Raw genomic sequence first — 15,163 nt, 5'->3', positions numbered from 1 at the left:
TCAAATCTCGGTGGTTAAATGTACTGTAATTTTTTTTCATATTTCCAGAATTTACCCACTATCCATCTACACAGATTTTTGCTAATATTGTTATCAAGACAAATAAAATTAATTTCTTTTACCTGAGCTTCAGCCACATCTTCTCACCAAACTTTTCAACTACCGGCGATTTCAAGCAGGTATCAATAAATCCATACTGTCGAGGATACAAGGGAATCTTGTAATGACGGTATGAAATGTATTTCTGGTGAAACAAGTCACATCATTTACAAAGATGAAAATAAAGCTTTGTAAAAGCAGTGTACCATATCTCTGGTTGTTTTCCCATCAGTCACGTTGCTCTTCGTCTTTTTCCAGATACAAACCCTGACTCATCCTTAGGTCTAAACACATCCAGCTCCTCAGAGGAGAAACTCTGAGGTTTTGCTCTCCTGTCCATCCTGGGGCTGAAATCACCAACCACCTCTGCAGCTTCATTCAGCAGGAGAGTAGCTCAGGTTCTGTCTAATATCTGCATGAGCACTTAAAAAACAGCCCATTATTACAGTAGGATATACAGCAAAAACATGTCAGGATTGATATTTTCTCAAGTTTTGGGAAGCAGAGATCAAAAATTTTAGGTATTAAAACAAATTTTTCAATGAAATTATGATTTCTTAAAAAACTAAACAGAAAAAAAATATGCATGTACAATTAATTTTGAGATTAATTGTACATGCATTCACTGAAGTTTGATGTCTACTGTCATCGTGACACCAGCATCAAAGGTAGACGAGACAAAATCTGTCAAAGGAAACCAAACAGGAGCAGCTCAGACACAGCAGGAGATGAAGTACACAAACAAATACTTTATTTCCCAAAGTTTTCACTCAAATCTAGGTTGTCAAAAATAACTTACAGGATTTGTAGAAATAATTGGAATGTGTACAAATATCGTGATCATCACACATGCTCTTAGGAATGGTTTGGAATGTGACACATAGGACGGATTCAGTCATATTAACCAAAGACAGAAAGGGCATTTTTGGGTCCTTCAGCACAGCATTAGGTCAATAAAAGTACAGAAAAACAGAAGATTGTTGTCTTATCCCACACTGGCTTTGCTTGGCTGCACCAAATAAACTGGAAACTGATAGTTCATCTCTGCAGTTTCTTTACACTACCAATGACTGCTACATCCTCTTCATTAATGCTTACGAAATTTGATAATCAAATATAGCGAATCAGGAATCTTTTAGTACAAAGTGTTATTGACTTCTTTTTAAAAATGTCTTTCTCCTTTCCTTTGGGGAACAACTATATTGTAAATTGTTTACCCATGACTAGAAAACTACACTGAAAATTTAGATTCTACAGGTCTCGGTCGATGGATCAAAACACGATTTATACAGCACCTTTTACACAGATCTGTGCAGTTTGAAGTGTTTTACAAATGACTGGTAAGCCAATAATACAGAACAAGAGTAGACCACAGTAGGGTTAAAAAATTACTTGGCTAAACTTTTGTGCCCTCTGCTGGAAAGAAAAAAAAAGATTGTGCGTTGAGGCAAATATTTGAGTCAGTAAGTTTCATAAACAAAAAAAGGCCCCTTAATGGTAGTTATAAAGAATAACTTCAGCATAATGTGAAACCCTCTTTATCATTAAAATGTTTTGGATTCATTTTCATGAGACACTAAGATGACTAAAAGGACAAAAAAAAACACCATTTTGAAAAAACATCAATTTTGGGTGGATCACGAGAGAAAAACAAGGTCTGGTTCAAAACACACAGCATTTTTGGATGTTCCAGAAAATAAATAAATAGAAGAACAAAGGGCTCATGGGTCATATGGTCACAAATGTGTCAGCGGCTGTTGTAGTGTAACAATGGCCAGAGGTAGGCAGCACTAACAAGAGGAATCTATTGGGCTGATCTTAATGAGTTTCAGGTCCGTAATGAAGTCTGCAGAGCCTTCATGTCCCTCAGCAGCCTCAGATTCCTTTGGCTTCTCTCTCCTGGTTTTACTTTAGCTGCTCCTGCAGAGCGACCTCTAGTGGATGCTGTGGTACAAACTCTCACCTCATTCCTCCTGTTCTGCCTGGAATTTGCTTCCTTTCGTATTTTTTTTATCTAGAGAAAAGACGAGAAAAGAGAAAAGACAGGAGATGCAAAAAAAAAAAAAAAAAAAAAAAAGCTTCAGTTTTTCAATTTGGCTGTGTGTGAGACTATGTTTTTTCTTTGTTTGTGAACCCACCTGTGATTTGTGTTTGTACAGCTTACTGATCTGCTCTCCCTTCCTCTCCATTTTCATCAACAGCCTCTCCTGCTCCCTTTGAAGTTCTTTTCTTTTCTGTTCAGACACACTGTCCTCCAGCTGCCTCATCAACTCATCGTGCTCTCTGCAAAACGCACATACAGAATGCAACTCGACACGTTCTAAGTATGTGACTCCTGATTTGAAAGTACACTCACAAGCTCATGAGTCGCAGCTCCTCCTGCAGGGCTTGTAGCAGATCTGACAGTTCCTCCCCACTAGTGGAGGAGGAAGAAGAGGAGCTGTCTGAACGCCTTCGGCTGCTCGTCTCAGAGCCGTTTGTGTTGTGAGAGAGGACGCGGCTGTTGCACAGGTGCGGCTGGTGTTGCTTCAGGAGAGATAAAACTGACTGGACGTTGGCTCTGACTGAGTGGCTGCAGCCGACTGACTGAAACCAGGCAGGGAGGCAGAGAGTGAGGGAGGTGTTGCACTAAAAACAACATACTATTTTATTCCTGTGCAAAAACCACAAATGCATATATGCTCATAGTACCGTTCCAGCAACAAAAGGTACATCTCTGAGGCTCAGTCTATAGTGTGGCTGTGTGCAGGACAGCTGCTGTTGCGACGATTTCTGGAAAGACAAATTCAACAATAAGAATGGTAAGATCCACAGGACAATGCAAAATTGTGTATAAAGCATGAAGCAGATCTGCAGATAAAGATAAACAGAATTTATTGATTTGATGATTTACTGCACAAAATATTTAACATATTTTTTAAAAGTTGTATGCTTTATAAGAGATAAAAAATATGGACTCTGGATTGAATACACGCGCCTGGAAGAATTTATCTGTCTGTTATAAAGAATAAACTTGTTCTCGTTAACGTTAATACACTGTAGAGAAGCATCGGAAGCCATCTTGCCACAGTAGATAGCTTGACTTTTATTCAAACATTTACTCATAAAGAGGGTTGAAACTTCCTCAGTGACACCATGTGAATGTCTTCACCTTTAAATTCCTCTCTTTGGACGGTCTGTTGGACAGGCACGGTGACACTGACTTCAGCAAAATCCTGTTGGCCTCCAAACCTGTCTGTAGCTGAGGGTTGCAAAAAGAAGCGCAAGTGTGCTTACATGCAAAACAAGCTTCTTTTTTTCTGTTTTGTAGCTTTAACAAATATTATAAGCAGCCATGAGTGAGATAAAGGGAAGACAATCAGGTGTTGCTACCCGGTTAGCCTTCTCCTGGATGAGCTTTCTCTGGTGCTCCTCCTCCTGTAGTTTCATCTCCAGCTCATGAATCTTCATCTGATATATTCAGATAAACACAATCATTACTACTGAGTTAACAATGGTAAGGATCACGTAAATTCAACTTATTTTGCACTTGTTACTGCAGGCTGGACATTAAAACACAGGATAGTCTGAGCTATTATTCTTGCAATTAAGGTCATATCCTAATAATATTTTTGAGATAAAATTGTCAATTTTTTTGATGAATTATTTAAATGTTAGACTTCAGCTTTTAGATTTTCCAGACTCTATGATAACACCCAGGGTTGGGTTGTATACTCAGAATCTCTCTGAAGAACCAGTCGTTTCTTATTATTTGAGCTTATAGTGGACCTTTACAACGAATCGGTGTTTACTTGTGACCCCACATCAGATTATTTAAACAAAGGTCTTTTGTGTAAATACATATTTTTCTATTTTATGTGAAATTGAATTAATGAAACTCATTTTTTGCATATTGGACATATGCAAGTCATTTTGCAGACTGTATATTTTTTACAGTTGAGATTTCCTATATTTTACACAGCATATTTTTTAAACTGCATATTTTTATTACTTTGCCATCAGTCCTGCGTACATTTTAGTTCTTCAATTAATAGCTTCTCATGCCAGAAATGTTTCAGATAAATTTCAGAGGTCTGGACAAGTGGAAGTGTATGTCATAAGGAGAAGTGAAGAAAGTGACAGAAAGCAGTATTTTGTATCCCTCTTGCTTTATCTTATGGGGTTAACACATAAAAAATCATTGCTCATTCATGTTTGACTTGTAGGCTGTGGGTAAGTTTCTCTTCCTCATGACAAAGAGAACAGTATGGCATCTAGGCAGTTAGCTAGTTCATGTTAGTAGGTGTTCTTTCACAGTTTCTCTAAGTAACATACTGGTATGTTGTTATATTCACCTCAGCATTGGTCTGTGTGCGTGTCAGCCTGAGATACTCCTGTTCAAGTCGCTCCAGTTTGTCCAACTGGGCATGCTCAGACACTGTGTCAGGCTGGCGATCAGCTGATTGATCCATTGAAGCCTGAAAAGGCAGAGAGCAGTTAATGCAGTTCTATGAGTCTACTTACTCACACTTCACAGTTTTTTTTGTGGAGGCTGTGACTCTGGATTAACCTGCTGCTTGAGCAGGCTGGTTCTCTCTGTCCTGGCGTTGCGCAACATCCTCTTCATGTGATCCAGCTGTCGTTCCAGCTTCACGCAGCGAGACTCTGCAGCAGCAAGGTGGGTGATCAACACTACAAACAGAGAGAAGGTAAACCATGATGACCAATAGAGAGAGTAAAATAAGATGTAAAAAACTGACATAACAAAAGCACAGATGAAAGAGCTTTTAAATATCATCACATTACATATTACTGATATCCTCACCTCGGTTGCCATTCATCTTTCTTTCTGTGTCCGTCTGATTATTTGTGAATCTCTGGTTAACTTTTTCATTCTGCAGAAAAGTATGTGACACATCTTTTTCCACAGAACGCAGACTGAGCTCTGCATGTCCTTTCTCCAACTCCAACCTTCTGATCTTCTCCTGGAGATTCCTCAGGGCAGATAAGATCGCTGCACGGGCGAACAGATTATGTGGAAAAGATAAAAAGAGGCATATAGTGATATACTGATAGATTTCAAAAATATCTGGGATATAGTTACAGGCATAGTGTGATGAGATATTTTTTGACCTTTGAATGACAGAGGAAGTGAGGAGGATAGGAGCTTAGTGAGGAGGATGTGGAGGAATGAATAGACGTAGGTGCAACGGAGACATTCAAGTGGTGCAGTATCATGTTGCACATGTAGCCATGGAGCTCTGAAACACTACAATACATGAATGGAAACTTTGGATTGGGCAAACAAGAAACACATTAAATGTACCTGCGCTATTGGTCTCTGGGAAGGCTTTGCTGGGTGATGGCGAACGACTAAAGTGATGTGTGCGTGTTGGGGGTGTGTGATGCACAAGTGTGTTGATGAAGGGACGGTGAGCAGGATAATTTTTGTAAGATGGCAGGGACAGGCTCTCAGATACGACTCTGCTGGCTGGTGGTGGTGGTGGTGGTGGACAGGGCTCCTGCAGGGAAACAGGTTTAATTGTTAAACAGCAGCCACAATACTGCAGAAATCTTCTTCAGTAGTGACATCCCTACTATGTTAGTGGAGGAGCCAACTTACTCTGCCAAATAACCAGCAGATTAAACACAAAAACCCTAGATATATGCATCAACTATAATTAAAGTTATTATTATTTGTTTGTTCTAATAATACAAGACATTAATTGAAACTTCAGTATGCTTTCAGTTCTGCAGCATCAGCTGGTCTGAGTTGTAGCAACTGCTGCTAGGTAGCTTTCCGTACAGTTAAGCTAAATCAACAGAAAAGGCAGCAAAGAGCTTTTATTTTTACTTTAAGTTAAATCAAGCAAAATCTACAGCTACCTTGTCCCGCGTATCATCAGCTGAGGCTGTTTTTGACAGCGTCTCCATTGAATTGTAGCCAATCCAGTGCCTCGATTGTGCTGAAGCAGGGAGCAAAATATGCTAATGAAGCTAAAGTTAGTTTAAAATAAACTATAGCAAAGCCCTTTTCTATTTACGACTAGCAGCTTGCTAGCTAAGCGTAGTTTATTCAGCTGCCTGTGCTAACAAGGCTTGCGAAAAGAAAACATCACTGGCAAACCACACAGTCCAAGGTTTCTGAGGGGTATGAAGGATTTATATACCAGCCTACCACGTTAGACACCGCGCTCGCTGATTTTGACGTTACATTTGTGACACAGCAGAACCGGTGCTACAGGATATTTAAACAAGCGCACACAAATAGCTTACCGGAAATGTAGTCTTTTCTTCATGGAGGCTCAGCAATTATAATGTCAAAGCTTGAGAATAGAACTACAATAACTGTGAGTCATCTGTGAAGGGCGGGGAGAGGGTTTGCAAGAGTTGCCGGGAGTTTTATGCCACTTTTGTAGTTGGGAATCCTAAAAGGAGGTGGGTAGCATGTTGTGTGTTATGTTTTTTTTCACGTTGTGGCTGCTAGCGCAACAGTAAACAGTTGTGTAACATATCAAAGACGTAGGTTTGACTTGGCAAGTCCAGTTTGTGTTAGTAATCGCGTTCGTACCTTGCACACGTGTTTGTAGCACAAGTTAAAGCTAACACCATCTTCGCAGTAAATTACCATTCAGTTACATGTTGCTGTTAGCTTAAACTGCTACTTCACTCTTATATTATGAATTAGTTAGCCCTCACGCTGTCTACCATTGGATATTGTGCCGTAAAGTGTATTATTAGTATCGGTGAATCGGTGACATCGTTTTCTTTCAGCAAAACTACAAAACAAACCGGTTGTGATTGTGTTATACTCACTCTTGATTAGTTATTGCAGAATGTTTGTGACCTAATTGTAATATCTTTATTAATCTTTGCTGTTTTTATTGTCAACAATCGATTCATACAAGTAGTTTGTTTACAGAATGATGTTTTTCCTGTAATACTTAGTTTTAAATTTAGATGTTTGGAATAGATGTCAGAGTTATAATTGTGCATGTATTTTCTACAGGGAAAGACTTTTACTGACCATCTAACAGGAATAGTTTCCCATCTCATCATGTCTTCAGAAAACACCTTGTGAGTTTGTTTAAATCTTCACACTTGAAATCTCACAGTGAGCAATATAATATGTGTAACTCTCTACCCCAACACATCCGTGACTGCACTGACCTGGCCACTTTCAAATCACTCCTCAGAACCCACCTATTCAGAATTGCTTTTAACATATAATATTAACTTATTTTTATGATGTGTTTTATGACTTGTTTTATTCTTGTTTTATTTTTAGAATTTAATGTTTGATGATTTTTAATGTAAAGCATCTTTGAGTGTCTTGAAAAGCGCTATACAAATAAAATGTATTATTATTATATCCAGGCTATGTGCGGTTATACACTGGTTCAGAATAATCAAATGTGTGAACTTTATTTATTTGCATTGTGTGCTGTTTCCTTCTAGGGATGATGAGGATACCTTCAAAATCCTGATAGCTACGGATGTTCATCTCGGTTACCTCGAGAAGGATGCTATCCGTTGCAGTGACTCCTACAACACGCTAAATGAAATTTTGAAATGTGCCAAAACAAATCAGGTGCATGCAGGTTTACTTGGCAGATCTGGATTTATTCCGCATCAAGTCAGATACAAGTATATGTTTCTCTGCTTCAACTGCCATCCTTACATCTGTTGGCCTGTTTTAAATATCCTCTGTTTTTGTTTTGCATATCTGTTTGCCTGCAGGTGGATTTCATCCTGCTGGGGGGTGATTTGTTTCATGAGAACAAGCCGTCACGCCGATGCCTCCATCAGTGCATCTCCATGTTGAGACAGTACTGCATGGGAGACTCACCTGTGCGCTTCAACATCCTCAGTGACCAGACCGTCAACTTCAACACAACCCAGTCAGTTCCTCTGTCTTTGCACTCCTGTCCTACCAATACTATTTTTACGTTGAATGATTGTCGTTTCATATGTTTCCACGTGTTGTAGGTTCCCCTGGGTTAACTATCAGGATGAAAACCTGAACGTCTCTATACCTGTGTTCAGCATTCATGGCAACCACGATGACCCAACTGGAGTGAGTTGCTTCCAGGATAAGACAAATTATTATATCAGACACAGCACCTGCCCACTAATATGCAAGTATGTGCATTTCTGTGCGTTTTGTTCCTCTGTGTTTGTTGTAATAGCTTCTCTCTTTCCTCCAAGGCTGAAGGTTTGTGTGCATTGGATCTGCTAAGTGCTTCTGGTCTTGTCAATCACTTCGGTCACTCTCGTTCAGTGGAGAGGATAGAAATTAGTCCCATTCTCCTGCAGAAAGGCAGCACCAAGCTGGCCTTGTATGGTCTTGGTAAGTTTGTGTTTCATTGCAGACTGATAATGTCCATTCTTATGAGAGTAATCTTTGTATTATGCTGAGATGAATAAAATATGAATGCTTTGCTCTAAATTGTGTATGGATGTGTGTGAAGGTTCTATCCCAGATGAGCGTTTGTACAGGATGTTTGTTAACAACCAGGTAACCATGCTTCGCCCCAAAGAAGACCAAGACGAATGGTTCAACCTCTTCACCATCCACCAGAACAGGTGTGGTAGTACATGCATGTCTTGTTGAAAAGTCCAGTCCATTAGGTGAGCTTAGATGTAAATAATAGTTATATAATATGTAAATAAATGCTTTTAAGACCAGCTGTGCAGATTGTAGTTATGTTATTGACAACTAAGGCACATTCTTAGTGCATTTGTACTAGTAATCTTCATCACAGTATCTATTCTAAATTTTGTCCATTTATTAATTACTTGTATCTCTTCTATCTGTATGATCTGTCTAGGAGTAGGCATGGTCCCACAAACTACATTCCTGAGCAATTTCTGGATGATTTTCTTGACCTGGTGGTGTGGGGTCACGAACATGAGTGTTTGATAGCACCGGCCAGAAATGAGCAACAGCTCTTCTATGTGACACAGCCTGGGAGCTCTGTGGCCACCTCCCTGTCCCCTGGAGAGGCCACCAAGAAGTACAAACACACACTGAGACACAGTGGAGGATTGGTTTTACATTCATTTTTGAAGGACAGCAGCATTTAGACTGTTCTGTTTGTGTCTCTAAAGGCACATCGGACTGCTGAAGGTGAAAGGTCGCAAGATGAACCTGCAAAAGATCCCCCTAAAGACAGTGCGACAGTTCTTCATTCAAGATGTGGTGCTGGGTGACTACCAAGATCTCTTCACACCTGATACACCTCATGCCACAAAGAAGGTGGAGGAGTTCTGCTATGCAAAGGTAACGCTCAAAGTCGCCATCAGCTATTCAGCACCAGTCTAATGCTTATTGCTCAGTCATTTTACCCATTTTGCCCCTCATCTGTCCCCTTAAATTTGTCTCTCTTTCTTTTTTCACTATGTAGGTCACAGAGATGTTAGAAGAAGCTGAGAGGGAAAGACTTGGATGTCCGCTCACCCCAGAGAAGCCTCTAATTCGCCTAAGGGTGAGATGGACATACTTTCAAACCATTCATGCACCTTTATGTTGACACTAAAATGAAATTTATCCTCTCCATTAAATTCCCCAGGTGGACTACAGTGGAGGTTTTGAGACATTTAACACCGCCCGTTTCAGTCAGAGGTTTGTGGACCGTGTCGCCAACCCAAAAGACATCATTCACTTTCTCAGACGCCGTGAGCAAAAAGAGGACATCAAAGGTGTGACAGAGCTGTACGCTACTAACTGAACATTGCGTAAAACTAATTAAGTAAAAGATGTATTTCAACTATCCACTTGATGTGTTGGATGCTAAACCATAATATACCATAGTCCTGTTTGGATTGTATTCAGTGTGCTGAATTCTCAAAGGCAAAAATCACTATATTAAAATAACTTATTCCTGTATTGCATGGGTGTCTTCTTAGATGAGTTCAATGTTGACTATAACAAGCTGGTAAAAACCACTGCTGTTGAGGGGCTGAGAGCGGAGGACCTGGTCAAACGGTACTTTGAGGCAGCTGAACAGGTACGTTGTTATTCGAAACACCTGATGTATAGACGAGTAAAATATCAAGCCACTTGTCTGTGCATTTTTGTCCTAAATATTTTTGTGTGTGTCTTTGTAGAAGGTGCAGCTGTCCCTGCTGACTGAGCAGGGCATGGGGAAGGCTATTCAGGAGTTTGTGGATAAAGATGAGAAGGATGCCATCGAGGAGCTCAGCACCTACCAGCTGGAGAAGACGCAACGCCATCTTCAAGCCAGAGGAGTAAACACGGAGCAGGATATAGATACAGAGGTAGCAGAGTTCAGCATGCACTGGAAGTGGAGTTATGTTGATATTTTTTTGTCATTTTAACATCTTTTTTTTTTTTACACTTTTAGATTCGGTTGTTCAGAGACTCCAAGAAGAACACGACAGAGGAAGAGAATGACATCAGAGAAGTACGTAATGAATTTACTGTAGCTTGAAATGCTGTGTGGACAGTATGTTTATCATCTGTGTCTTTCTCAGGCCATGAACAGAGCCAAAGCTCACCGGTTGGAGCGCGGGGACGACGCTTTAGGTGCAGATATACTAGATGAGCTTGCAGAGCCCATGGATTCCGATGAAGGCTCAGCTCCATTTCCTGCCCCGACACGAGGCAGAGGGCGAGGAGGCCGAGGACGAGGTGGAAGGGGGAGAGGTGAGAGTTGTAAATGAATGTTCTAAAGGTTTATCGAAGAATGTAGGTGAGATAGAAGGCAATGACTCAGAGTAAATACACATAGGCAAATACATCACTGAGTGGCAGGTTAAATCAAATATTTATTTATGTATATTTAAGAAGTTTATAAAAGTTTGGATTCATCTTCTCATTCAGTGGTTTTCATTTGATTATTTTGTACGTTGTCGATCAGTACTCAAGATATCAAAACTATAAAAGAAAGAGATAAAGTCTCTCTTAAACGTACTCAACAATAGAAGGTCATACTGTGGGATTCAACACACATAATATTACATTTCTATGAATTTGTCACGTTTTACAGAATCTCCCAGAAGGAGTGTTAACAGCATAAATTACAGTATTAATACGATTCAGTTCCGCTATTTTCAAATATCAGCAGAGGGATGACACAACTTGTAGGCCCACACTTTTAGCCATGTACCTTTCCTGTTTAACCTGAACACTGTGAATGATAAACAATCTACTAGTAACAGCTCTACTCTCAGCTCTGATTCAGTTCCTATGTGCAGCTTCGTCACAGTAAACAAATATTAATTGAGGCTTTTATTGTAATGTACCACAAAAGAAGTGAAGAGTTACAGCCTTTAGTATAATTGTTTTTTCTTAATTGTTTGAGCCAAACTTGACAATGGGCCAAAATATATACTTTGTTGAAAAAAGCAAGACACACCAAATGTGCTGTCTGTGACTTGAGTCTGGATCAACAGACAAAATGGATAGAAATTGAAGTGAACTCAAATATAAGTTAAACAAATATCTACAGGTGTTTACACTTAGCTCAACTCCTTACCCTTCTTTATAAAGGAAAAACTAAAATATCTGAAAGATTCATGACACTAGCAGGACATGGTAAAGATTCTGTCTTAAGTGGCAGAGACTCAGTCTGATTGTTTTCATAGTTTCTCCTACTAACACTGATTAAATGATCCTATTTTTTCATATTAATGTACATGAAATGGTCGATAGATGGTATTTTCTATGCCTATATGATGAGATTTAATTGGTTTGAGGAGTGTTTTGATATTACATGAAGGGCAAACAGGATACCAGTATTTTTGTGCAGTTGTTCAATCATAAGTCCTTGTTTTACTTTTGTCTGTCCGTCCGTCTAGGTGCAGCTGCCTCTGAACCAAAGCCGGCTGGTCGGGGTCGTGCCCAGAAGTCCCAAGCAGCAACCCAAAGCAGAAGCATTATGCAGGGTAGGGGATTGTGAAATTATGTTTAGTGTAACACGTATAACAGGCTACTTTTACTCCACTTCACTCCTTTCTTTCCTCTACTTTACATTTACTTGCAGCATTTCAAGCTTCATCACAGAGATCTCCTTGGAAAGGAGCCACCACATCGCACACGGCAGATGCAGTAAGTTAACACACACAGAAACACCACGGCTCTTTTTCCATCTTTTGCAAACTGTACCTTCCTTTAACTTTGAATCTCATCTTTATCCGTGTACAGATTAGCATTGATGACTCTGATGAAGATACACCTGTAATGAAAACTAGCCGGCCCCCTCCAAAGTAAGTTTGTTTTTGCCAGAGCGTAGTAGTGCGGTGTTTTAGTGAGTGAAACGGATGCAGTGAGAAGAAGATGTACTGTGCATAGTAGGGGTGTAACGGTACGCTAAAATGTAATTTCGGTTCAGTTTCCTACAGTATTCGGTTCGTTTAATTTTTGGTACAAAAAAAGCAGAAAAAGAACGTGAATAAGAACGTAGTCCCGTGGCAATAAAAACTCCAATGCCATGTGTTATTGCTTTGGCCCGGTCAGAGTTGCATGTTAGAGGTTGTTTAAAAGCAGACGTTATCGGTGTTTGCACCAAGCCGGTTTTCTTTCTTGTTGTTGTAACATTTACTGTCGGGTGATGCCGTTTTAAGTGCGTTAACATATTAGACGTGTTTCCTGTAGCATACCCGATCTCCGTGGAACAGTGCCGACACAGGACACACAACTTTGGTTTTATCCACTTGTCTTTGTCCATTGGTAACTGTAAAAGGAAAACCAAAATGTTCCCAAACAGGAGAGCGTAGTGAGCTGGGAGGGTCTTCCAGCTCAGGTTTGATGCCATTTAACACGCCTGCTAGCAATGCCTCCACTTCTTCAAGAAGTGGAAGAAGTGGTGTCCGACACTCTAAAGCGTCCGTGTGAAAACACGTTAAGGACTTTAGTTCCCGACGGAGCGCTCAGATCACTCTAGTCATAAATTTGAAGAGAAAATAATATGAAATATGAACCGAAACGGTGCGCGAGTGGACCGAACCGAACATGCCGTACCGAAAAGATTGAATACAACCACGTGAACCGTTACACCCCTATTGCATAGTGTCTGTACATAGACACAGAGCATTCTTTCCTTCTCTTGTTCCCACTCTAACTTTACGTTTTTAAAACTGCTACTTTTCTTATCTGGATCTTGATCTTGCTTTGCCTCACACAGACCTGCATCGTCATCCTCATCCTTCACAAAGCACAGCTCTCAGAGCCAGAGCCTGTCTTCTAAAGGAGTGGCATTTGATGACAGTGACGATGATGAGGAGGTAAAAAGAGAGAGAACGATGTTTGCATGAATCTAGAGGATGCTGTTTTTTCCATTGGTAAAAAGTGACAAGACCTATAATGTGGGACTAAGCATATTGTTTTTGGAGGAAGTGAAACTGATCTGAGTTTGTGATTAACTTTCAGCTGTCATACAAAGGAACTTAGCTACAATGGATTATCTTTACTTTTTAGTTTTCCCTGACCAATGTTTGAATATTTTTTCTTCATCTTTTGTTTTTTTTCCCCTTTTTTTTAAAGGTTAACCCATTCAAAGGCCCCAGCCGTCGTTCCCGGAGATAGCTACAAGTGCTTCTGTCATGTTAATGTAGTTGATTTTCAACACATCTTCGCTAATGCTTATTAGCAGGTGAGCTTCTGCAGTGCTGTTCAGAAGGACTTTAGAGGCATTTCAGTGTTCTTTGCACTCAGTCTTCCTAGTAGCAACAGTAAATAATGAAGTTGGTCAGCTAGCGTTGCTTAGAATAAAACCCTCCGATCAATCAGCTTTCTTGTGAAAGGGCTAAGCTGAATGCTGCATGTGGGGAAGGTGGGGGAAAGACTTCCGTATATCTCAAGTTTTCACGGGCTCATTTGTTAACCACCACTAAAACCTATTAACCGAAGAAGTGTATCTGTTTCTGTGTTAGGTTTTATTTTTGACCTGTGTAGTTTAGAAAGTAATTCAGGAAATAATAAATGTTTTTTTCATATATAAAATCACCTGTGTTTTTGTTTTTGAGTGATAATCTTTGCGTTCCTCTGCAGCTGTGAATTCACACAAACACTCTTGGGCTGTGCAGTGAAGTAAAGGTGAAAAAATCTGAGAGTTTACGAAGCAAAATGTTAACAAATGAAATATTTTTTACTCACCGCTTTGGTGCTGTGCTCTAGTCTCTTACATTTTCTTACTAAATAACAAATTTGTTGAAATGGTCGCATTGTACACTTTAGTGGCCCAAGGATCAATGGATTTGAAGAGTCATACGTTTTTCCACTCTCCTGCTGCTCGATCGGATTCTGCAGCGTTTCATTTTATAAATGTGAAGTGCATTAGGTGAGTGGTAAAGGCAAGTACATCCCCTTAAGTACTGTGCTTCAGTACAAATATGATGCACGTGTGGTTGAGTGTCTCCCTTTTATGCAACTTTAACTCCATGCAGTTAAAGAGGTAAACATTGGACTTTTTATTCTTTTTCATTTGTCTGACAGCATTACTAGTTGCTTTTTACATGAGAATTTTTCTTCCTTTCTTGTCCTATGAAGACTTTGCATCTCAAAATGTGTGTTTTTGCATGTTTGTGGTAAAGTAAAACATTAGGTGTTCCTTTATAGGTTGAGAAGATCATCCAATGTCTGGAGTTAATTGAAATATTTATGTATCTTCTTGGATTAGCTAGAATTTATTTTTTTTAAAAAGCAGAAAGGAGTGCTGTTATTCTGAGCTCATGAAGTACTGATTTTTTTTTTTAAAGATGTGTGGCTTTAATTGGACAGCAAACATGAATATCTTACAGAATCTGATGCATGGCTGTGGAATAAGCACATAAAGTAGTTTGAATTGGCTTAACTATAAACATCTACAGCAGTTCAATGCAACATGCACATTAATGCAGCAACAATATTAATCTCAAAACATTAAACGTAGCAGTGAAAGTGTTGACCATTGTACTGCACAATGAGTATTTTCAACTTTAATAGTTTATATACATTTTGTTTCTAATACTTACCTACTTTTACTTAACTACTAGTGTAGTAGAGTATTTTCATAGTGTGGTATTACTATTTTTACCTCAGATTTGAATTTTATTTTTATTTTTTAACCAATTCTGGTCACAC

General features: G+C 39.5%; 2 protein-coding genes across 2 annotated transcripts; one reads left to right on the top strand and one right to left on the bottom strand.

Moving 5' to 3' along the window:
- Positions 1-828: 828 nt before the first annotated feature.
- On the bottom strand, positions 829-6,247 carry cep57 (centrosomal protein 57). Its single transcript, XM_022196124.2, has 11 exons — positions 5,965-6,247; positions 5,405-5,600; positions 4,904-5,092; positions 4,649-4,770; positions 4,434-4,556; positions 3,472-3,549; positions 3,251-3,340; positions 2,791-2,871; positions 2,456-2,685; positions 2,238-2,382; positions 829-2,113 (listed from the first exon to the last, which is right to left on the bottom strand). Exons 1-11 carry the CDS (start codon positions 6,010-6,012, stop codon positions 1,928-1,930), a joined length of 1,488 nt encoding a protein of 495 aa, XP_022051816.1. The 5' UTR covers positions 6,013-6,247; the 3' UTR covers positions 829-1,927.
- A 190-nt stretch (positions 6,248-6,437) lies between these two features.
- Positions 6,438-14,047, top strand: mre11a (MRE11 homolog A, double strand break repair nuclease). Its single transcript, XM_051957494.1, has 20 exons — positions 6,438-6,516; positions 7,088-7,155; positions 7,537-7,669; positions 7,819-7,979; positions 8,068-8,155; positions 8,287-8,428; positions 8,550-8,664; positions 8,910-9,095; positions 9,190-9,361; positions 9,486-9,566; positions 9,651-9,780; positions 9,988-10,088; positions 10,189-10,359; positions 10,446-10,505; positions 10,576-10,747; positions 11,902-11,988; positions 12,087-12,151; positions 12,248-12,309; positions 13,227-13,326; positions 13,586-14,047. Exons 2-20 carry the CDS (start codon positions 7,136-7,138, stop codon positions 13,625-13,627), a joined length of 2,088 nt encoding a protein of 695 aa, XP_051813454.1. The 5' UTR covers positions 6,438-6,516; positions 7,088-7,135; the 3' UTR covers positions 13,628-14,047.
- Positions 14,048-15,163: the final 1,116 nt, after the last annotated feature.

This window comes from Acanthochromis polyacanthus, chromosome 13 (assembly GCF_021347895.1).
Source record: "Acanthochromis polyacanthus isolate Apoly-LR-REF ecotype Palm Island chromosome 13, KAUST_Apoly_ChrSc, whole genome shotgun sequence".
Taxonomy (NCBI): Eukaryota; Metazoa; Chordata; class Actinopteri; family Pomacentridae; genus Acanthochromis; species Acanthochromis polyacanthus.
Note: the sequence above shows the minus strand (reverse complement) of the source record. Positions and strands in the feature narration are given on the sequence as shown.